This window comes from Emys orbicularis, chromosome 2 (genome assembly GCF_028017835.1).
Source record: "Emys orbicularis isolate rEmyOrb1 chromosome 2, rEmyOrb1.hap1, whole genome shotgun sequence".
Classification (NCBI taxonomy): domain Eukaryota; kingdom Metazoa; phylum Chordata; order Testudines; family Emydidae; genus Emys; species Emys orbicularis.
The window spans coordinates 238,884,113-238,909,078 of NC_088684.1; the positions used below are offsets into that span (position 1 = coordinate 238,884,113).

General features: G+C 41.3%; 1 protein-coding gene across 1 annotated transcript in view; it reads right to left on the minus strand.

Moving 5' to 3' along the window:
* The window catches only part of LOC135873824 (ATP-dependent translocase ABCB1-like), a 114,019-nt gene that overhangs the window by 40,806 nt on the left and 48,247 nt on the right, over positions 1-24,966 (minus strand). The window contains exons 7-17 of the mRNA XM_065398438.1: positions 20,264-20,417; positions 19,026-19,053; positions 18,639-18,830; positions 17,383-17,554; positions 16,538-16,662; positions 12,878-13,055; positions 10,695-10,808; positions 8,354-8,464; positions 5,832-5,957; positions 4,078-4,281; positions 3,424-3,594 (exon numbers count right to left, since the gene is read on the minus strand). Coding sequence (XP_065254510.1) covers positions 3,424-3,594; positions 4,078-4,281; positions 5,832-5,957; positions 8,354-8,464; positions 10,695-10,808; positions 12,878-13,055; positions 16,538-16,662; positions 17,383-17,554; positions 18,639-18,830; positions 19,026-19,053; positions 20,264-20,417 — 1,575 coding nt within the window. The remainder of the gene's footprint in view (positions 1-3,423; positions 3,595-4,077; positions 4,282-5,831; positions 5,958-8,353; positions 8,465-10,694; positions 10,809-12,877; positions 13,056-16,537; positions 16,663-17,382; positions 17,555-18,638; positions 18,831-19,025; positions 19,054-20,263; positions 20,418-24,966) is intronic.

Below are 24,966 nucleotides of genomic sequence, written 5' to 3' on the forward strand. Positions count from 1 at the left end.
AATGTGGCCGAGTTATGAGGCTCTGAAAATCTCAATTTGCATGTGTTCAGTAGAGACTTCTTAGAGCTCAACAGCTAAATTCCCCAAAGAGACAGTCTGAGCTCACTGCATTGTATGACAGGAGTGCACATGCGCCATCCCCACAGAGAGACTAAGCATGTTCCAGCCCAGGACGGTGGGGCCTGAGCAGGACTTTGCCTGCAATTTCTCCTCCCTATAGTCAGGGGGAGTTGTGGCTCCAGGCACAGGAAACAAGAGTAGGGAGAGCAAAATGAACAGTGATTATGGAAGGAATCAAAGTTATGCAGGAAACCCACCTTATTTGTTGCAGAAGTTGTAAGGTGTGTAGTGAATGAGGCAGAGAATTGCAGGAAAAGAAAGGATGATCTCGTTGTTTTAGCAGTTGAATACTGCCCTGGAGAACTGGATTCTAGCCCTGTCTCTGCCACAGAGTTACTATGTAGGGTGACCAGACAGCAAGTGTGAAAAATCGGGACAAGGGGTGGGGGCAAATAGGAGTTATATAAGAAAAAGACCCAAAAATCATGACTAGCCCTATAAAATCGGGACATCTGGTCACCCTATTACTATGTGATGCTGATACTAATTGTGTAGTCCTCATTTTCTGGATGCCTGACTTGAGGCAGTGGGGTCTGATTTGCAGAAGTGCTGAGCATTCACGGCTGCAACTGAAGTCAATGGGAGATGTACTTTTAACATATATAGCGCTGTATAATGCACAATTCTCTGAAATATTGAGTCCTGGGCATCGCAGATCATGCACCCAAAAGTAGTATGAACTTTCAACATTAACATCTCTGTGTCTCAGTTCCCCTTCTGTAATATGGGAGTAATACTACCGCCTTACCTGTCGGGGGTGTTGTGAAGATAAATTCATTAGTGTTTATGAAGCACTCAGATACTAGAGGGATGAGAGGTATAAAAAAGCCCATGAGGAAGTTAATAATTTTGCTTTCAGAGCAGGGTTTGAATGGCATGGGGGCATACATTGAATGCTGAGGATAAAAAGAAATATTGACTAGCACTGAATGTTGAATAGCACCATCCTGTGCACTGAATGAAGCAGGGGCCCTGTGGAAGAAATAGTATGTGTTTGTAGCAATGGGACTCACCCCTGCAGCACCTCCTGCTGTCTCTTCTGGCAATTAGCTCATCCAGCCTCTCGAGCACCCTCTGCTGGCCGGTGTCCCGCTGCCGTTTGGCTCCATGTCCCTCCCTGGACTCCAGTGCCTCTTTCATCTCTCTCTCTCTCTCTCTCTCTCTCTCTCTCGGGGTCTCCCCTCCGCGGGGAACCCCCATCCCCTATCCCTACTTCACCTCAGTTGTAGGCTACTGCCAGTCACCAACTAGCCCCCGCGCCCTGGGGCAGACTGCAGTGTAAGCCACTCATCATAGGCAAGGTTGGGTCTGGACCTGCTGCCTCTCTCTGCAACCCAGTGCCTCTATGGGGCCTTGGATAACGCCCTGCAGCCTGGGGAGTTACCAGCTTTTTAGCTCCCCAGCCCCTCTGGCCTTTCCCCAGCCCTGCCTCACTCTAGGCACCATGAGCTTCCCAGTAGCCAGGCCCTTCTCTCTCTGAAGGCAGAGAGAGATTGCCTGGGCTCCTCGCTCGCAGCCTCTTATAGGGGTCAGCTGGGCTCTCTTTGGGGCGTGGCTGCAGCTCTGCCTGCTTCCCCCCAATCAGCGCAGTGGCTGCTTTCTCCTCCCACAGCCCTTTCCTAGGGCTGTTTTAAGCCCCTCAGGGCAGGAGCGGGTGTCCACCCTGCTACAGTGATCATGTAACCGAAGACTGTCCCCTAATGCAGACACACAAGGGTTTATTAATGCTGACCAAGCAACTTTAATTCGGTCATTCCCTAAATTTTGAGTGCGTGACTTTGGAATCTTAATGGTCTTTTCATGTAGTGTGTGTGTGTAATTCAGTATAAATAATGATATTATCTATGCAGAATATAAGGGCTCAGCACCCAAATACTACCCTCAATTACACCGTGCACTACCGCTGATATTAGGGTTGCCAACTCTGACTGAAGCTATTCCAGGAGATTTTTTTTCCCAACTCGACAATGTCATTTTCTTAAAACATCCCATTAAAATCTCCTGGATTGCTTCCAATGGTCACTGGGAGATCGATGCCGATTCTGGGAGACTCCAAGCCAATCCTGGAGGGTTGCAAACCTAACGGATATCAGTGTGGTCAGATGGGTATAAGTGAAGGCAGAATTTAAGCCCATAGACTTAAAATTTATTGCAGATAAATGCTGGGGGCCATATAGTGCCCTTGAGCCATGCATAGAACTTATGCTATTCTGTGTTTACTATTACTGAGTACTAGTGGGAGGCCGGCTTTTTTATAGAGCTTATTTCTAGGATACACCACTGGTTATATACAAATACACATCAGAAACTTAAAGCAGTGCTGCAGCCCAGTCCTGTAGGCCTCACTCAGGCAAAGCTCCAGATTCTGTCTCCGACTCACCGTGTGTCCACTTGACCTGTCCGTGCCTCAGTTTCCTCATTTGCAAAATGGAGAAAATAATTCCTAAGTCCCAGCAGTGTTATGAAGATTATTAAAACATCTGTTTAGTGATTGGAGAAGACACAGTGCTGGATAAGCACAATGTATTTTTATTATTGCCCTGTAGAAATCCATACAATGCTGGCACCTTGCTTTGATAATGTAGGAGTTAAATTCCTGATGCCACATTCACAGTTTACCACCAGGCAAGCAATTGTGATGTGAGGCAGGATGTGGTGCAGGCCAGCATTAAAGAAGACGACTTCTGTCCACATGCAAATATCCTGGCAATCAGGAATGACGCTAACAGAAACAGAGCCTGTGATTGCTTTAGGGTTACCACCTGTCTGGGTTTTATCCGGACAGTCTGGCTTTTGGCTTCTGTGTCCAGGTGCGATTTAGGGTTTCCAGGTGCCCAGCTTTTGGTGACTTGGCAACCCTATGGCACCTGAACCAAAAGCTCAGTTACTGCAGGGCAGGGAGAGTGCCAGGTCATTAATGCGTACCAGCCTCTGCTCAGCCGGGCCACCTCCTACCTGCAGGCAAGCTCCTTGAGATGGTACAGCGAGCAATAGGGGGGGGCGTGGGGAGAGGAGCGAGTGATGGAGGCAGGGCCTCTGGGAAAGAGGTGGAAGAGGGGGAGGGGCTTCAGGGGTGGCAACCCGAGATTGCTTAATGGAGTTTTGATTAAATATTACAGGGTCATAGCCTGACACCAAAATTTGAGCATGCATCCCTATTGATTTCAATGCCCTCCTTGAAACCAGTGGAGAGCTGTGCTTAAAAACGGATGGCATGCTATAGTCTTTAATGTCAAGCTTGCCATATGGTTGTTGTGCTTCTTAATATTGATTGATTGATAACTCTAGCAATAGGATTCCTACCTTATCAAGAGCTGCTTGCACAATAGATTCACTCTGAGTGTCCAGAGCAGATGTGGCTTCATCCAGCAGCAGAATCCTGGGATTCCTTGCCAGGGCACGGGCAATAGCAATTCGCTGTTTCTGCCCTCCGCTCAACTGAGCTCCCCTTTCCCCCACCATGGTGTTAAATTTCTGAGAAAACAAGAGGAGCATAGAGATTGCAGAAGGGGTCAGTTGAAATCCTTTTACACCCCCACTCCCATCATATTGTTACCATCACAAACAAAAATTCCCTCTTTTAAAAGTTTTATGATGGATACTCCAATAAACGCTTTAAGAATAATTACTTCTATAAGAACTGTCTTGGCCAATTACATTCAGTGTTTTTGGTAAAAAAAAATCTCTCATTGTCCATAGAAATTCCTTATCCACCCTATTAAAATTTTTTGCCATGTAACATACAGTTAGTATTGTAAATTAAGAACATTGTGGGCCAAATTGTCAATTGGAATAAATGACAAAACATTAGTGAAAAACTAGTGAAGCACCGTCTATTTGCACCAGCAGAGAATTTGGGCCACAAAAATTCAGAAGAACAGAGAGAGAGAGAGAGAGAGAGAGAGAGACCAAAGAATCCATCATAGTTATAAGGTACTCAAAAGTACATGAACTCACATCAGGCAGTCTGGATATAAAATCAAAAGCATTGGCTTCTTTAGCTGCTTTCTCAATTTCATAATCAGTAATACCCTCTCTGCCACAGCAAATGTTCTCAGCTATTGTTGTAGCAAACAAAATAGGCTCCTGGCTTACAAGGCCAATATGTTCTCTTAGCCACTTTATATTAAGTGTCCGAATATCTCGTCCATCTAAGGTAATCTGAGTGGAAAGGCATAAATGAAGAGTTTGAGGAAATGTATTATGTTTAAAATAATTAGTTGTTATAATGGTAAAATAATAATGATATAATAATTGACTTAAGTATTTGTTTAGCAGCTTCTCACATGGAATAAAGCAATAACATTTAAACAAAATGACCAGGAAAAATTAAAAATATATCTTCACGATCACCTCAGATTAGAAGAATGGAAGGAGCAGGATAAACAAAAAGGATATTGTCGGAGCAGTGTTTTATAATTGTACTTTGAGAATTAATGTATGATTTGATTTCATCCTGCCAGCCACCCTTTTTGAATAGCAGAAAGGAATGACAGACCAGAACAATCCTTATGATTGATTATGGTCACCCTTTTGTTTTAGGATAAGTTATAATGTCTACTATGGTTTCCTATATGTATTACAAATTAGGCACTCTAGTTAAATATACATTTCTTTGTTTTAAGGTTTTAGTATGTAAGAGACAGGATCTTGTATTGTATCTATGTTAAGGAGATTAGAGGAATGTTGAGGGCCTAAAGCCCCAATGTGAATTGTTTTAGTTATAAGATTTAGCAAGGCTTGATTTACAATGTATTCTGCTGAATATAAAATACTGCTGTCTCTATACCTTTGAAGGTTTCTGTAAGAGATTGTTTGTGTGAATGAGGAATGCATGCATCAGGAAAAGGTAAGGTGTGAAAGCTATCACAAATGTCCAGATGGTCAAGAAAAAGTGAGAGACTTGGAAAGACTAGGAGACAATCAGTAAACATCCATTGTATCTGATGCTAAACATGTTAACAGCATTGACGACCTCAAAGGTGAGGCAGGCACCACCGAAGGTGAGACAACAAATAGGAGATAAGGATGGGAAGCCCGACAATAACCATCAAATGATAACAGCAGAAAACCCCAAGATTAACACCACTTAAGGACAGGATGACATTGCAAAATTCATGGGCTCAAATGGGAATTTAGAACTATAAAGCTGGGGTGTTTTGTCATGGAACTCTGGGTTCAATCCTGCAAAGCCTCGGAGCACCAGATCGTGATCGACTGAGCCCAGCTCCACACTCGTGCTCAATCTAACTGGCTATTAAATTGACTCGAGCTACAACAAATTGGTAACTATAAACATCAACTGGCAGGAGTGAGTGTGTGTGTGTGTGTGTGTGTGTGTGTGTGTGTGTGTGTGTGTAAAAAGCATATGCTAACTGTTGTATTTTCAATAAATGTGGCGTATTTGCCTTTTCTCCCTGAAAAGATCCCGTGTGCTTTGTACAGCATAACAATATCCTCAAATATTTAAATCCAAATTTTGACTTCCCTTAATATCAGTAAAGTCCTATCTAGGTTTTTACAATATTCTCATCATCATGGCATACAAGTAATGAAAAATCAGTTTCAGAATTTCTTTGGATGCTACGTATCTTTTGTTCTTTTAAGAATCCAATTTTGTGTAATGTCCTTTTAAAGTGTAGGTTTAATCTAGTCAGGAAATTAATCTTCATCCTAGTAGCCAGGAATATCGACAGTTCATGCAAACTAACCTCTCCTTGGACTGGATCATAGAATCTCTGTAGCAGCTGAATAGCAGTACTTTTGCCACAGCCACTGGAACCAACCAGAGCGATGGTCTTCCCCGATTGAACTTTCAGGTTCAGGCCCTTGAGAATCTGGAAATATCATCTTTATATGTTAGTCCAGTAAATATAGAGCTACTTAAATAAATGGTTTGTTTAGAAAAAGATCTATTAAGATGCTTGGCATCATGATCAAGCCAATAATGAGAGGTCTGGTCTAACAGTGTATTGAACTCCCAGGCCTGCTTTCAGTCCTTTGTTCCAACCCTGGTTGGAAAGCACTTTGAAGATGACAAGAAAAAGGTTTTATTACTAATAACAATCTTGCTTTGTTCTCTTCTTATTCTATAAAGACTGTCCTAAGAAAAAACCTTTGGCTCTGAAAACAAAGTGGGTGTTTTAATATCCCCAATGGAATGAAGAGTCAGGGTTTGACAATCTCTAGAATTTACCAGGGAGGGATTAGTTATGGAGTAATGACACTTTTGTTGCTATGTTCACATTTAGGAACATTTTACCTCAGTCCGTTTATCCCATCTTATAAATGTCTAATATTATTAGTGGCCAAAATATTTGTCTCCTATGGGAACTCTTATGTATATTGACATTTAGGCTGATTTATGACTACACTTTTTTTTGCAATAGAAGATCAAAACAACAGTAATATTGTTCTCGTCTCCTTATACTATACCAGAAGAGCTCCAGTTTTCCAGTAAGCTGATAGCAGATAAGCTTTGGTGTTTGCTTGACCAAGCAAGAGCATCATTCTCCACCCCTTTAACATCATTTCTCATCACGACCATCCCATCTCTAACCTCCCTTTTTAGGTAAGGCAGGAAAGGGCATGTCAAGTTAACGCTGACAATAATTAGAATCTTCAGCTCTCTGTGACCCGGTTCATTCCAAATTTAGGTACGAAATGGAGATTGCCTTGATCTTGTATGTTGATCATCTTTGGCTGGTTATTGATGAGAACCAGGTATCCAGGATGATTCTTTTAGCTTTGCCAGCTACCTCTGAGACCATTGATAATGAGCCACTGCTGACACAGGGCGAACTCTGGAAGGGATGGATGGAATCATTCTTGAATGGCTCCATCCCATTCCAGCCACAGGCCCAAAGGGTGGCTCATCCGGTCCAGAGTTTCTCTTGTGTAGAGTGATGTGGGATTCTGTCTTGTCACCCTCCTGCTCAAATTTGTATGCAAGACCATTAGGGGAAGACAGTGAGAAAGTACAGACTACACTGTCTTCAGTATTCAGATAACATAGCTCTAGGTCTCTGTTTCATGAGACCCAGCTGGGAGAAGTTGACTGGCTTAGCCAGCAAGTTACAGGGTGGGTTTGATGCAGGCAAGTCAGCTATGACTCACCTCAGAGATGACTGAGTTTATGCTTGTAGGTTGGAGGAACCCATCCGAAGAACTGGCACAGCTAACAGCAGCACACTCAAGTGAGTTTGTAACCTGTTGGATCCACAGCTGCTTTTGCACGCAGGAAGCAGTAATAGCTAATAGCATTTTGTTTGTCTTTTACACTTGGCCAGAAGGTTCTGAACTTCCAATTCTGGTACTGATGTCAATCCAGAAAGAAGTATTGGATTACTGCAAAGTACCATACATGAGACTGTACAACAAGATGACTCCCCTCACAAACTTCAGCTGGTGGAGAGTATGGCAGTCTGTTTCTTAGAGGGCATTATCTGTAGGGAGAATCTTACCTCCATGCTCTGTGATCTGCACTGGCTTCCATTTCATTGTCAGGAGTGATATAGAATAATGGCTTTAACCAATAGACCTTAAAATAGGTTGAGTCCTGGCTATCTCCAAGATTACCTCTCCCCACATGGGATGTCACAGCAGCTGAGATCTTCTGAAGCACTGACACAAACAGCTTTCTGGATTTAACCACATGAGGGCTGGTGGTGAGGCATTCTTGGTGAGAGAGCTTGAAAGAAGAATTTGCTTCTGATTCAATTCACCAGAGGCCAAATTTACTCATCTTCAGGTTATGCTGTAAGTCCCATTTGTTCTCCCTTGCTTTTTCCAGCAGGTAAAAATGAAGAAAAGGTGGATGATGGTGGTGAAGACAGAGCTTTAGTTTTGGAAGGACATTCATCCTGCATTATTGTTGTATTTTTATAACTAGTATAATAACATTTCACTCTCACATAGTACATTTCATCCGTATATCTCAAAGGACTTTAAAGAGGAGGTCAGTATTACTATTCCCATTTTACAGATGGGGAAACTGAGGAAGAGAGAGGTGAAGTGACTTGCCAAGTGTTACTTTGCAGGACAATGGCAGAGCTGGGAATAGAATCCAATGTTCTTTCAACTAGACCATACATCCAAAGTACAGGATGGACATTTTATTTTAATTCATTTTTTTTAAACACATTAAATTGATAAAATATCAGTTTTCTTTTTGGTCACACAGATAATAGCAGCAGCTTTTCACTGCAAAGATTAATTTAATAAGAACACTTACTTTAACATCAGGTCTAGATGGGTAACAGAAATGGATGTTTTTGAATTTAATGTCTCCTTTGAGCTTGTCTGGTCTGTATCCTTCCTTGGCACTGCTATCTAGAAGACGGTGCTGGAGAGAGATTTTGAAAAGGTATTACACATTTTTTTGATTTTACAGTTGTGGCTTTTGATGGATAAGTTGTTTAAGACAGTAAAAGAAACACTGCAACACTACATAGCAGTTTAACTAATCAGTGGTTGCTGAATTTCACCCCAGAGGATTCTGCATATCAGTGAAATGCAATCCTTGTGTATACCCTGCAAAGCATTTTGGGATAGGGGACATGGGAAGAACAGGAGTAACTAGAATAATAAAACATCAACTATACCTTAAATCATCCATCTCCCAACATTTACAATGGGCCCAAATCCCTTAGCTCCCTCCCAACATCTGCCTAGGCAGAATGTGGGTTGAGAACTAGTTCTTGGAGGAATGATGCAGCCTGTAATTGTTGGTGGGCTTAAAATGCACAAGCAAAATAAACAAACTGGGGATTTATTACAAAGTCTTCACCCCTAAAAAGATACCATCATCCTGAGGCTCCCTGGTCTGAAGTCCAATGGAAAATTAGCCTTGCGCTAAATAGCCTGACCTGGAATTGCTCCTCCACTTCCCAGGTTGCTGATCTCTGTTGGACTGACACTTTTCAATGACCCAGTAACCACCGGCAGAGTTCAAAACTTCTCTTTGAGTAGGAATGGGAAGATTAAAGGCGACCTCCTCGGCTCTCTCTGCTCCACTCCAAGACCAGCACAACCAAAAATAAAACCAAACCCTTTGTCTCTGAGTTCTGGTTTCCGATTGGTTCTGGTAGTAGCTTCCAGCTTGTTCTATCTCCATCCAGGACTCTGCCCTTATATAAATCAATGGTATGCCCACATTTTGAATACTGTGTACAGATGTGGTCTCCTCATCTCAAAAACGTTATACTGGCATTAGAAAAGTTTCAGAGAAGGGCAACTAAAATGATTAGGGGTTTGGAACAGGTCCCATATGAGGAGAGATTAAAGAGGCTAGGACTTTTCTGCTTGGAAAAGAGGAGACTAAGGGGGCATATGATAGAGGTATATAAAATCATGAGTGATGTGGAGAAAGTAGATAAGGAAAAGTTATTTACTTATTCCCATAATACAAGAACTAGGGGTCACCAAATGAAATTAATAGGCAGCAGGTTTAAAACAAATAAAAGGAAGTTCTTCTTCACTCAGCGCACAGTCAACTTGTGGAACTCCTTACCTGAGGAGGTTGTGAAGGCTAGGACTATAAAAGCGTCTAAAAGAGAACTGGATAAATTCATGGAGGTTAAGTCCATTAATGGCTATTAGCCAGGATGGGTAAGGAATGGTGTCCCTAGACTGTTTGTCAGAGGGTGGAGATGGATGGCAGGAGAGAGATCACTTGATCATTACCTGTTAGGTTCATTCCCTCTGGGGCACCTGGCATTGGCCACTGTCGGTAGACAGGATACTGGGCTAGATGGACGTTTGGTCTGACCCAGTACGGCCGTTCTTATTATCTTATGTATGTTCTAGGCAATCTGGGAAACAGAGTCCTGAGCCTCTGTAACCATTGTTGCTGTAGTCCGGGGCGAGTCCCCTAAAGACTTGCTTACTGTAATAGGTCAGGAACAACCAACTCCAGAGGTGGTTACACAGAGTTTGATCACCCTTAATTTAGTTTCTCTGGGCAAAATTCCACACTTTGTTATATCCACACAACCTCACTGAAACCAATAGACATTTATGGCCATAACAGAAGACAAAACTCAGCCCTTTGTTCTAACCTAATATGAACGTGAGACTGCAGATATATAACAAACTGCTGTACAAAATTCTAAGAGTTAGTTACTGAAAGTGTGGCATCCCTCTTCCCCAGCAACAGTCTTACCATAGCTTTTAACAGCACAGTTAATCTCCAAATCAAAAGCAGTTGAACTGAAATCATGTCTACTCCATATACTTGTGTTTTAAAGAGCAATGTCATTTCACTTAGCTCTTCACCACTTACTCTAATAAATAAATAAATAAATAAATAAATAAATAAATAAATAAAGGGAATGACAAACCTAACAGGAAAGAGGGCCCCAATCTGTAAAGTTGAGCTATAGATCTGAATTTCCCCCAAGTTTGCAATAAGCACATTTAGGGCTTTGGTTAAGGCTCGTGTCTTCTTAATATGAATAGAAATGTCGTCTTATTTTTGTTTTCAGTGGTATGAGTCTATGGAGTTCATCCACTTTTTGAATTTTTTGAGAAATAAATCAGAAATTTCAGACTGCTAGAAAAGCAACATTAAGTACCTTACTGATAACCTTGTACACTTCATAGGCAGCACCTCGAGCATTGGCAACACTCTCCAAGTATGGGTAGCCCTGTCCGAGAAAGAATGCGCCACGGAGCAGAGAGAATAATACCTATAGGGAACAAAAACAGGAGCTAGCGTACAGTGGTTCCAGACCTGCAGTTTCCTTAGTGCTAAATGTCATGGTAATCCTGGTGGTTCTGTAAGAGCTTTTCCAGAAAAAATATAAAAAAAGAAAATCAAAACTAAAATTTCAGGCTGCATTTTTCCAGCTCCCCCAGTTTTTATTCTTTCGCTGGATTTGACACAGGAAGTGGTGAATGTAGCTATTGTGTGCAGCCACATGCCCTTTAACAGTTGGATTAGCTTTTTTTGTTGCTGCTGCTTTCACTATCTCCCATGAAGAGAATAAATAGTGAAATTAGCCATCTCTCCATCTCTTTGCAATATTAAAAACCTCAGTGTCCTCAAAGAGAGTTAATCCACAGTTTCCTGAGGCCCCAATCCTTCAAAGTGCATATTATGCACTGTGACTACTTCCACTGAAGTCAAGTTCTGATCAGAAGTCAATGGGGCTACTCACAGTGCATAAAGTACGTACCTAAGTCTTTGCAGGATCAGGGCCTTATTCCTTTCCAAAGGAAAAATAATCTAAAAGTATTGGTAAAGTACAATAATCCCTTGCAGGGATTTAAAAAAAATGAAAGATGGTCACATGGCTATGACACCAGCAAACCAGATGCCAGCTCATGCCAAAGCCCCAGACTTCACTGAATGCTTACAGATGCATAGCTGGAAGCCAGGCCAATTCACTTGTGTATTAGTATAGATCAACGTGATTGTTAAATGTATCAGAATGTATTTGCTGTTTAAACTTCATGAAAACTAATGGGATGTTAATGCATTGTTTTAACTAATGCATTGTTTTCACTTATCTGGATCCCGTTATAATGCTGTAGCAAATATTCACATAGTGTATGCCCCTGTCAGTAAATAACCCATTAAATGAGAAAGAAACCTTGTGGAATGCAAATGAAGAACTTTAACAGAAAAGTGTTAATTTCAAAGCAGGTTTCAGAGTAGCAGCCGTGTTAGTCTGTATCCGCAAAAATAACAGGAGTACTTGTGGCACCTTAGAGACTAACAAATTTATTAGAGCATAAGCTTTCGTGGGCTACAACCCACTTCTTCGGATGAAGAAGATTTCAAAGCAAGTGGTCATTGTGTGTGATGATCGAAGGTCAAAGACTCCAAATGTATTCCTCACTCTCTGCCATCAAAGGAAAAGCCCACAGGGGTATTGACTCTGTCAGCTTGTTTTCTGTGGGAAGAAAACTATGAGTATGGATTCAGGGAAAAATCCTTCATCTCTACACTGTTTGGATTCTAACAGGGCAGAATAAATGAACATGGAGATAGAGATTCCATGAGTTATTCTGGGTCGCCCTGAGAGACTTTTGGGAAACCGGCAGATCACTACATCTCTGCTACCATTTGGAATTATAGACTGACTCATCTGTACATATATTTTATCTTCTTTAATCTCTCAATAACTCTTATTACCTTTTCTTAGCTAATAAACCTTTAGTTAGTTTACTATAGAAATGTCTACCAGCGTTGTCTTTGGTATAAAATCTAGGATACTAATCGATCTGGGGTAAGTGATTAGACTCTGGTACTGGAAGCAACCTGAATGTGGTGTGATTTTTGGTGTAAATGACCCTTTATCATGAAGTCAAGTTTGTCTGGGTAGCAAGATAGACTAGAGAGTCTGTCTGTGACTCCATGGTAAGACTGGTATAATGATCCCGGAATTCACATTTGTTACTGGCTTGATAAAATCTAATTATAGAACACACCACCAGTTTGGGGTGTCTGCCCTGTTTTCTGACAGCCTGCCCTGAGATAGGCATTCCTGGTCGTGAACCACTCCAGACAGCATGACAGTGACCAAATGAGATATTTGTTTAGGAACTTTGAGGTCTTAAATATGTAGATTCAACATCTCTGTTGATTTATATTAAACATATTTTAACATTTAGTCTGATGGGTACTTTGTGCCTGAGTAGAAATTATAGAGCTTTTTACGCGGTACTTAAACAACAAAGCATTTTCTCTAATTTATAGACCATTTTTAAAAAGTTTGCCTCAGCTAATCAGACTATACTGTGCTGTACTTACAATTAACACACATCCGAGGTCATAATTCTCTTTCTCCTCCACTGTGAGTTTGGTTCCATACCAAAATGCAAGAGCAAAGGCTCCAAATAAAATAAACTCTGTGAAACCCAAAGATGTGTAGGTGGTAATGGATTTTTTGACTCCAACTTTCCTAGCATTCTCTAGGTTAACATCATATCTGAAAACAGATGATAAAATGTTAAATTTGGTATTTACCCAGATGACATTCAGTTCCCGAGCTTCCTTTCATGCTTCTAGGGTTTTCTGCCATAAAAATAAATTATCTAGATTCTTAGATCGTGTGAATCAACACAGCTTCATTGATTTTCATCAACAGAGGATCTGGCCCGTGGCTGCTCTGAGTGAATTATCAGGCACACAGATAAACATGATATGTTGGGGAACAGTCAACACGGCTTTTGTAAATGGAAATTGTGCCTCACCGATCTATTAAAATTCTTTGAGAGTTTCAGCAAGCATGGGGACAAGGGTGATCCAGTTGATATAGTGCACTTGGCCTTTCAGAAAACCTTTGACAAGGTCCCACACCAAAGGCTCTTAAGCAAAGACATGGGATAAGAGTGATGGGAAACAAAGGGTAGGAATAAATGGTCGGTTTTCACAGCAGGGAGAGATAAATAGCAGGTTCCCCCAAGGATCTGTACAGAGACCTGTGCTGCTCACATATTCATAAATTACATGAAAAAGAGGGTGAACAATGAGGTGGCAAAAATTGCAGATACAAAATTATTCAACATAGTTAAGTCCAGAGCTGACTGCAAAGAGCTACAAAGGCATCTCACAAAACTGGGTGACTGGGCAACAAAATGGCAGATGAAATTCCATGTTGATAAATGCAAAGTAATGCACATTGGAAAACAATCCCAACTATACATAAAAAACGACGGGGTCTAATTTAACTGCTACCACTTAAGAAAGATCTTGTAGACAACATGGACAATTCTCCGAAAACATTTGCTCAATGTGCAGCAGCTGTCAAAAAAGCTAACCGAATGTTAGGAACGATTAAGAAAGGGATAGCTAATAAGACAGAAAATATCATCATGCCACTGTGTAAATCCATGGTATGCCCACACCTCATATAATGTATTCAGTTCTGGTTGCCCCATCTCAAATCAGATGTATTAGAATTAGGAAAGGTACGGAGAAGGGCAACAAAAATTATTAGGGCTTTGGAACAACTTCCAGCTGAGGAGAGATTAAAAAGACTGGACTGTTCATCTTAGAAAAGAGATGACTAAGAGAGGATATGATAGAGGTCTAGAAAATGAATGAAGAGAAAGTTAATAGGAAACTGTTATTTACCCCTTCATGTAACATAATAACCAGGGGTCACCCAATTAAATTAATAGGTCGTAGGTTTAAAACTTACAAAATGAAGTACTTCTTCACATAATGCAGTGAACAACTCTTTGCCAGGCCAAAAGTATAACTGGGTTAAAAAAAGAATTAGATAATCTCATGGAGGCTAGGTCCATCAATGGCTATTAGCCAAGATGGTCAGGGGTGGAACCCTATGTTGTGGATGTCCCTAAACGTCTGAGTGCCAGAAACTGGGACTGGATGACGGGATGGATCAATCAAAAATTGTCCTGTTCTGTTCATTTACTCTGAAGTATCTGGCACTGGACACTGTCAGAAGACAGGATTCTGGACTAGATGGACCATTGGTCTGACCCAATGTGGCCATTCTTATGTAATATTGGAAAAATTGGCCCGAAATCAACAACATGAAATTCAATAAAGACAAGTGCAAAGTACTACAATTGGGAAGGAAAAATCAAATGCACAAATACAAAATGGAGAATAACTGGCTAGGTAGTAGTACTGCAGATCTGGGAATTCAAGTATATCACAAATTGAATATGAACCAACAACGTGATGTATTTGTGAAAAAAAGATAATATTCTGGAGTGCACTCAGGGGAGTGCCATTTAAGACATGGGAGGCAACTGTTCCACTCTACTTGTCTCTGGTGAGGCCTCTGCCAGAGTAGTGTATCGGTTTAGGAAAGGTGTGAACAAACTAGAGAAAGTCTAGAAGAGAGCAACAAAAATGATAAAAAGTTTAGAAAACCTGAGGAAAGGTTAAAAGAACTGGGCATGTTGGTCTTGAAAATTGAAGACTAAGCGGGGACCTGGCTAACAGTCTTCAAATATGCTAAGGAGTGTTATAAAGAGGATGGTGATCGGTTGTTCTCCATATCCACAGAAGACAGGACAAGAAATAATCAGGGTAATCTGCAGCAAGGGAGGTTTAGGTTAGATATTAGGAAAAACTGTCTAAATATTAGGATAGTTAAGTACTGGAATGTGTTACCAAGGAAGGTTGTGGAATTCCCATTATTGGAGGTTTTTAAGAACTGGTTAGACAAACACCTATCAGAGATGGCCTAGGTATACTTGACCCTGCCTCAGTGCAGGGGGCTGGAACTGATGATCTCTCAAGATCCCTTCCAGCCCTACATTTCTAGGATTCTATGAATATCAGCTCTCAAAGGGAAGAATTAGTGCTCACTCAATTGTTGAAGAAAAGCTGCTTTAGATAAAACCAAACAAGTAAACAGAAGCCAGAATCCCCTTTGACTCCACAACCTGGCAGTAGTTCGCTCTTGCTGAACACTGTTGGAAGCCAGGAACTATTCTCATAAGCTAAGTTACCAAGATATATGCCAATAGCAAGCAATCAAATACAAATTAAGCACCATATTATGCTAGTTAACCCCTGTGAGACAAGGACAAAGATTAACAGTTAGTTAATGAAAAAAATCACTCTTTTTCCTTGCCATTCCTTTACAAGCTTATGGTTTTCCATCAATCAATAACAGCTTCTGTTCACTCATTAGCTATCTAATCCCCTTTAGCTTCTCAAGGGCATTACAGAAAGAACCGCTCAGCCCAGCCATGTTCTCAGAACGTTTCAGGAGGACGTACATATCATTTTATTGTTCAATGGCATGCTCAGAAGCTTTGTAGGAACCTCTCAACACATATGTACAAAAAATGCCCTGACCAAAAGTGGGAAGCCCCAAAATGAATGGCACAGTTTGCGCAGTAGTGAAGGGATACTAAAATGATGTGTAATTAATTTCTTCCACATACACTATATATCATTGGTGCTGTTCAGATTAGATCAAGAAGAGGAATATTTGCAAAGCACTAAGCACACACTTAACTTTAAGCATGTGGGTAGCCCCCTTGAAGTCGATGACATAGGAAAGTGATAGGCAATTTTACCTAAGGTCATGATCCAGTAAAGCATGAGGTTAACTGTAAACATTTTAATCAATGATTTCAGTGGGAGTGTGCATGTGCTTAAAGTATTTGCAGAAGTGCTTTGTTGGACTGGAGCCTTAGAGAAGATTGCATTTTCTATAGCTTCAGCTTCCAAATTCAACTTCAGGTTAGTGTCAGAGGGAAATTGGGCCTTACAATGCCCCTCCATAATGTAGGTCAATTGAGTGATTGCAAATATTCATGAGTGACAGAAAACATCTCCTTCCATATGCTCATATTTATCTTCATCTGAACTTCTCAGCTGTCTGGGGAATAAACTGATGGATCATCTTTGATTTTTTTAAAATAACCACATCACTTTCCCAAATATTATGTACAATCAATATTGGTTAAAAAAACTCACTTTGCTAATGCCTTCATCTGTCCATTGAAAGCAACCACTGTTCTGATAGCAGTCAAAATTTCTTCCGCCACAGCTCCTGCTCTAGCATAAGCAGTCAGCTCTTTTGTAGTGAACGATGCCAGGAACTGGAAAATTCAGAGGGTGGGGGGAGGGGAAAGTATTTTATTGCAATCTATTTAAGTGGTGTAAATTATGTACAGATACAAAGGAGGATCAAGCACTTAGGGAAGAGCCTAGAATTTAGGAGACCTGGGTTCAAGTCCCCACTCCAACAGTTTTCCTGGGCAACTTCGGGTAAGTAACTTCTTTCCGTGTTTCACTTCTTCATGTGTAACATGGGAATCCCCTATCTTGCATGGTGTTGTGAGGCTAAATACAATGAAGATTGTGGGGCACTCAGAAACTATAGTAATGGAGGCCATGTAAATAACTTAGCTATCTTAATTATAGGTCACAATCCTGTTTCTTCCTCCACCATTTTCAGTGCTTGGGTGGGGGAAAGAAAATAAAATACAACCTATAAATGGAAACACTTTATCAATTTTTTTGTGCATTACAAGCAATATCTACTAATGTGGGCACAGTTGATGAATGCTGATCATCCTCTTCCCATGTGGTGAGTGGTGGTGACTGGAAGCAGTCCAGGCCTCCATGGTATGCCAATGCCTGCCTGCTGATGCTCAGTGTAGACAGAGCTCTGCAAATTTTGGGGCAGGAGCCAGTGGAGTAGGAGAAGGGCTGCTCTCCATGCTCTCCAAACTTTGGGGTCATGTTGCTTTGGGGTTCACTCCCTCTCAATCTGTTTTTAGAAGTAGAATTCTTATTTGTTTTCCCCCAGCACTTACGATTGATCCAACTGCTGCTACTGCAGCAAGGAGAGGGATAACTGACAAAATCAACAAAGTCAGTTTCCACCCGTAGACGAATCCTATAACAATCCCTGTCAGAAATATGGCAAAGAATTGTACAAATATACAGAACTTGTCTCCGATGCCTTCCTGGATGGTGTTAATGTCACTGTTAATTAAAAAAAGAGATTTGTTAACTTTGATGAATGCCTCCTCCTCACAAATTTTTCTGTTTTGCTGGAGAAAAGCTTGTCAGAAGTTTAACTGTTCAAATCATTGGGCAGTAGGAATTTTGGACATGGGTATTGAACAGCTCTTTGTGGGGCTAGGAACTAGCAGATCCCAACTCATTTTCTGTGATGTAACCTCTAGATAGACTTCTGCCATTGCTACCCCTGCTCATTCACACGTGACCCAATTCATTTATGCAATATCCAAAAGGAATAATCCATACAAAAACAAAAATTCACCCCCAAAACCTTTACAGTACTTTTTCCTCCAAGTTCCCCTATGTATTCTATCTTCTTCAATTTTGTTATTAGATTTTAAGATCTTTGAGGCCAGGAATATCTCCATTTTGCATCCTATACAGTGATAAGCACAGTGTTAGTAAATTATTATTTGGAAAACCATTGTGTGTCACACTAATTTTCTCTTGCTAGTTACATATGTGGGAGCTAGGATTGGTGAAATTCAAGCCTCTCTCATTCCCTTCAGGATTCACATCTTCCAAAAACGGGGCATATCCCTCCCTGCAAAAATAAAATCGGGAGAAACTCTTCATACCCTGATCATACCTTCCTCTGAATCCCTGCACAAGGAACCTGATCCAAAGATTCCTAATGATTTTAATTGGTTTTGGATCAGGTTCAAAATGATAACACAGTGCTTGTAATTATGAGTGCAGTTTCATTTCATACAATGTCAGGGTTTTCAGTGTTTGTAAACTAGCTGGAGACAGCAGAGCTGTTCATCTACAGTAGTTTGCAAAATAGCTCATAGACACTACAAAGCCAATGTCAGATGAGTAAGATATTGCATTTCACAGCATAGACCCTCGCAATGGAATGTCACTGAAACTCTGAAAATGAAGTGCAAAATGATAACGAATTCCTCCCTCAGACAGCAGTAATATGTGGAGTCTTAGTTAAAAAGGTTTCCTGGACATTCCCTGTAGCTAATTCTATCAAGGTAAACATCAGACTTCTCTTTGGCTCATGTTCCCGGTGCATAGATAAATAGAGCCTTCTCACTCCGTCAGTCGGGTGTTCAACGTTCCAATCTGGCTGGTATCAAACCAAGCCATCTCCTGGTGAAGTATTGAAAAAAAAAACTTTTGTCGGATTCTTGCTGTCTGTCTTGCAGCTGAGGTCAAAAATGTCCAGACTTGGATCGTGCTCAATATCACTACAGCAAAGCCAATACCCGCATAGTAGTAGGCAAACCTGTGGTAAAACAGTAACAGTCCATAAGGTCAATTGCATCTTGCAAGATAAGTTGGACACATCAGGTCACGTTCAACCCTGCTGAAGCCAATGGGATGTAATTGAGGGCCAAATTTGGCTTACAGTCTAATGGACAAAAAATATATAGAAACTACACTGTGCTATTCTTATGAAAATAATTGCAGAGGTTCTTACCTGGTCATTTCAGCTTCTATATCCAAACCTGGAATTGCTGGACAAGTAGAGCTACTATTCATCACAACTGAAAGATTAATTGTAAGAAAGAAAAATATTCAGTTTTATTAGAACAGGCCTAAAAGAAATCATGGCGGTTTAAGGCCATAATCTTATGGGTGTTTTGTAGGACACTACACTCCCTGCAACTGCTCTGTAGATTTATGACTTTCATGGTGGCCATCATCCTTCCAGTGGAGGATCAAACAGGGCAAACTTCTGAGTCAGCTCAGAGGGTTACTGTAGAGTGATGTCACGGATTTAGCTCACTACGTCAATGGGCACTGGTCAGATCATAGCTTCATCTGATCTGACCTTCTGATTCCAACAGTGGCCAATATCTGATTTTTCAGAAGTTGATAACTCCCCCTTCTACCTCACACAAGGCAAAATTCATCCATGCAGACACCATAAGTCTGACTTTTATGCACCACTTAGATTCCACCCAAGCCTCAAAACTTGGCCCAAGTGGGGTCCAAGTGGTGGCTCAGCCTTTTGCTGGCTGTCTGCAAAAAGGTAAATTTCACTAATAACGCACCTAACCAAAGGTGCAAAACTGTTCAGACCTGGGAGAAATAGGAGACCCCTTCCAGGTGTCAGCACATATATTTTAGGGTAAGTTATGATTGCCCTTATCATAAGCTTAGCTCTTATAAAGGCAAAGTAGTATTAATGGTCCTATTTTGTTGTTTTAAAAATCCAATCACATAACTTGATTTGGTGACCTCCTGGGACAGTGCATTCCATGGATTAACTATATGCTATAGAAAGTAGTAAATTGTTTTACAGTTACCAAATGTACTGCTCTGTAATTTATCAAGTGTCTATATTGCTACTGTACTATACAGCAGGGTAAAAAGGAAGGACTGCTCAGAATTTGGGGGAGGGATAACTCAGTGGTTTGAGCATTGGCCTGCTAAACCCAGGGTGGTAAATTCAATCCTTGAGGTGACCAATTAGGGATCTGGGGCAAAATCAGTACTTGGTCCTGCTAACGAAGGCAAGGGCTGGACTCGATAACCTTTCAGGGTCCCTTCCAGTTCTATGAGATAGGTATATCTCCATATATTATATTATTTAATTCACTATGCTCTTCATGGCTTTTAACACCACAGCAGCACTCCATCCTGAACCTCTGCCAATCCAGTAAATAAGAGACTCTAACAAATATTTTCAGAAGTTGAACAAACTTTATTTACCTGAAGACATATTTACTGCTTGGCCAGTCGTCACAAATCTGTTTGTCATCTCTCCAAAGACAACGATTAAAAGTGGCAGCCCTGTTCCATTTGCAACAGCTGCAATCAAACCTATTATCATCAAAATGATATCCAGCCAATCGGCATACCCAAACTACATGAATATAAAGAAAAAGGTATTAATTGAAGGTTGACAAATTCACATAATTGTGACAATATTCTCCTAAAACACATAGAATAGGATTTGTTTTTACATAGCACCATTCATGATTTGGGTATCCCAAAACACATTATGAAGCAATGAATTAGAGAATGTGAAGGCAAACACAACATTTCGGATGCACTTTGAAAAAGCTTACACACAGTTTTAGGCCAGTTTTTATTGAGGGAGTTAGGACATGTTGGCAGAATGGCAGGATGAATCCCCTAATCTGCAGAAAAAAGAATCTATCTTCCATTTTTCACAAAGTGATAACATCACCTGTGCAACTCACTGCCTCTCTGTGTGCATTCTACTACATCACACATTTACTCAGTGCATTTAAAATGTAAACAAGAAAAGGTAGTTGACAAACATTTGGCTGCTGCCTACCAATAGAAACGGGTATGTAGCCTTTATCACATTTAAGAAAAACACAGCACTTGTTTCCCTGGATAATTCATGAGACATTATGCATGAATGGTAAAATTATCTCCAGTTGAGAGAGCCAGGGCAAGGCCCTACCTACCGCACATGCTTCACTTCAGTCCTTAACATGGGTTAATTTCACTCCGTCATGGTGCTAGTGCTGAAACATCGTCAAGCACTGGCAGTTAGCTGTGGGGGGAACTTTGCACAACAGGCCATATTTTTAAAGCGGGAAGCCTGAGATCAACACAAAAAAATGGCTGTGCCCAATACTAAGTTTTGCACAGACCTCTTTCTTCTCTTTCGAAATGCAATATTGTGGTTGCACATTAGTCAGTCACCATAACGTACAACAGGCAAAGAAAAGGAACAATGAGAAATATAAATCAAACCAATAAACTATGCACTAACCAATTTCAAAATGCCAACCATCTTTTCCTTTGACTTCTCATTTTTCTTTCTAAAGAGATTAATGCAAAATTAATCCAGGCCCTTTCTTGAAAGGCAGGGCAAGAAATTTAACAGAGTATTAAGATCAAGGAACCCCTACTTTTTCTTGTTCTGTAACTGGTCATTTTGCTCAGGTTTTTCATCATGTTGGAAAGTAGGATTGCCATAGCCATTCCTTGCAGATTCTGTGGAGGGGAAAGTAGGTTTTGCTTTCACAAATAGTAAGGTCTTTTAAGTCAGCTTCTTATGAAGCACATTAAATCCCTTTCTGAATTATCTGAGCACCAAAAGAGTTGATTTTTTTAAAACAGGAAAACTACATTTTTCTCATGCTCTTGAAACAGCTCAATCACTTTCAATTTTTTCCTCCCCAAAAATCACATCCAAGCTGAGAACAAACAAACTAATTTTAAGGGAAGTCATTAAAGACTAACTTGGGCCTCAGTCTTGCAAAAACTGAGGGTATGCCTAAGTGTATGTCTACACTGGAAGTGCTACAGTGGCACAGCTGCAGCTATGCTCTCTGTAGCATATACACTTACTACAATGATGGAAGGGATTAGTGAATCCACCTGCTAGGTTGATGGCAGAGTTCTTCTGTCAACCTAATGGTGTCTACACTGGGGCTTAGGTCGGCTTAGCTATGTCTCACAAGGGCATGAATTTTTCACACCTTTGAGAAATGTAGCTAGGTGGACCTAACTTTTAGGTGTAGACCAGGCGTTTGTCTTTGCAGGATTGGGGCCTTAGAGTGGAACAGGCATCTTATTATTTGTTGGTATTTCAGTAGTACCTACAGGCCGCAACCCTACTGTGCTTTTAGAACACCTTTGTAGAGTCTTACAGGACACTATTATGTTTGTTTTGATTATATAACAAATCAAATGCAGTTAACTGGCTCCTGACTCACATAGTGGAGTATTTGCACGCTTAGGCCCCATTGCTGATGCATGTAAATAACTTTAGGCATATGAGAGGCCACATTGAAATTCAATGGGACTACTCGTGTGCATAAATGCTCGCAGGATGGGAGCCTTAGTTATTGTTAAGCTAGAGTGCCACACCAGGGTCACTTAAGTTGATAGAAAGGCCACACAGAGCTACGCCCAGCCAGTGCTGTGATTAAGTTACAAGAGAATACATGTATTCAGTGCTAACTACGAATATTTTCTGAATGCTGTTTCCTCCACATAGATCCCCAAGAAGGGTCCATACACGCTGGGTAAAGACACCACAGAAGAAAGCTTAATAGCCAGAGTAGCGTGATTTGTGGAGGACGACGGGAGGGCTGATCAGTTTTTCCATAGAAATCCCTCATGGCTACCAGACAAGATTCAAAATGTGGCTTAGTTTCGTGGCAATGGAGTACATCCTTCCAACAACTAGCCTAACATTCAAAAGAAGAAACAACTAACCAAAAAACTTACTAGGATCAAGTGGTTCCTTTTCTGTGTAATTTATGAAATCATCCTTCATTGTGTTATTCTGTTGTATGGTTATTAGACTTGCAGAAGTAAATCACTTTGGATAAAATCTGCATACACAAGGAAACAGCACAACCTTTCAGAGACAATAGCCATTCAAAGAGTTCACATTAAGATATGTTTATGTTTCTTTATTAATTATTTGTTTCCTTTCAACAACTTTTCCTAGAGAAGAAAAAATATTTATCATTACATACTACTTTTACATCAGGGTAGATTACTTTTCTAAAGAACTATGTTCTTTTTTAAAAATTAGGACAACAATGTGGCCTGCTTCCTGGGGGTACCCAGGGCTGTGGCCACCTGCCCTTAGCATGAGAAAGACTTGTCTGTGCCTGATGGGGGTCAGCTCCCCAACTCTAGTGGCCACAGGCAACACAAACACTCCCCTCTAGGCCTAGGCAGGCCCTGCTGTCTCTTTACAGGTTAGCGATAGGCACATTCCAACCCCTGAGCTCTCCGAGCATCTCCCTGGAGTGTGAAGCCCCTGCTCCACTGCAAACTCACAGTATTTACAGATTTGCTCTTTGGAAAGGAACAGTACACCCCAGCTTACCAGTTCCAGATCAGATCACCTCTTTGTTTAACACACGACACTTAGATACGTTTATAGTGAAAACGAGCAAAAGTTTATTTAACAAAGTAGAGATGTAACTCCCCTTTCAGTGCTGGCTTAGTACCTGAATGCAGTCCAAACAGGAGAGGGATACCTCACAGCTTTTGGACAGTTCCAAAGTTTCGGTCACCCTGGGCTCATTTCACTGTGCTGCTGGTAGGTGCCTGCCTCCCCCTCCTGGTATGCTAAAGGATCAAGCTACTTGGTGGTGCTTCCAGTGAGACAAGGGATAACCACACTAATGCTGTGGCTACAGCACTTGAACTCACAAATAATTCAAACTCACACAAGCAAACACATTAAAAACAATAACTATAAACTTTATGTAAGGACTTGACCAAAGAGAAATAGACAGTAAGTGAAAATATTAAATGATTAAAATTATTTGAGATCAATAATGCTATGTAATTACTAAAGGCTCTGCCGAGAGGCATACTAGGTCATGTGATCATACACTCTTTCAATGTTCCTAAACAAAAGTGTCTCTTCCCACACCCACTCCAAGTTCTGTCTGTTCCCCATGTCTCAGTTGGTGCATGTGGAGACATGTTGCAGGCCTGTAAGGAGATGCTGATAGAAACACACTTTATTATACTGGGAATTGGCAGTGCAGGTCTTGATGATCCAGGTAGATGAAAATCCTTCCGCAGATGCAATGTGCCTTCATGGTGCAAAATTACAACCCAACTGCCCATATAACTCTAAGGGCTTGGCTACACTTGCGAGTTAGAGCGCATTAAAGCAGCCACCGGTGCTCTAGCTCACTACCTGTCCACACTGGCAAGGCACGTAGAGCGCTCCTGGTACTCCACCTCGGCGAGTGGAATAACGTTTGATGCGCCCCCGCTGGAGCACTGAGGCGCCAGTGTGAATGGGGTGTTGCATTACTATGCTCTGATCGGCCTCCGGGAATTTTCCATAATCCCCTTAAGTCAAGTGGCCACTCTTGTCATTGTTTTGGAATCACTGCAGGAATGCGGATATGCCCTTTGAAAGCTCCGTTTCTGACAGCCGGCATGCTTATCTGCTCCGAGACAAAGAAACCATTACTGTGGAATGCTGCGTGCGAGAGAGAGGGGGAGGAAAGGGGGTCTGCTGCTCTCTGAACTTACAAGACAGCATGCTGACATGCTCTCAGCCCCCCAAAAACCCACTCTCTCTCCCCCCACATACATACAACACACTCCCTGTCACACTCCACTCCCCCCCCCCATTTGAAAAGCACGTTGCAGTCACTTGCATGCTGGGATAGCTGCCCATAATGGACCGCTCCCAATGCTGCTGCAAATGCCGCAAATGTGGCCACGCCAATGTGCTTGAAGCTGTCAGTGTGGACAGAATGCAGCGCTTTCCCTACTGTGGTCTCCGAAGGCTGGTTTAACTCAAAGCGCTCTACATTTGCAAGTGTAGCCATGACCTAATACAGGATACCCCCTCAGGTTCCATTTCTGGCTGAGTGGTCAGGAGGCTGATTCAGGCAAGCAGGTCCTGCCTAGGGATCACTGGAAATGGACTAACTACCCAC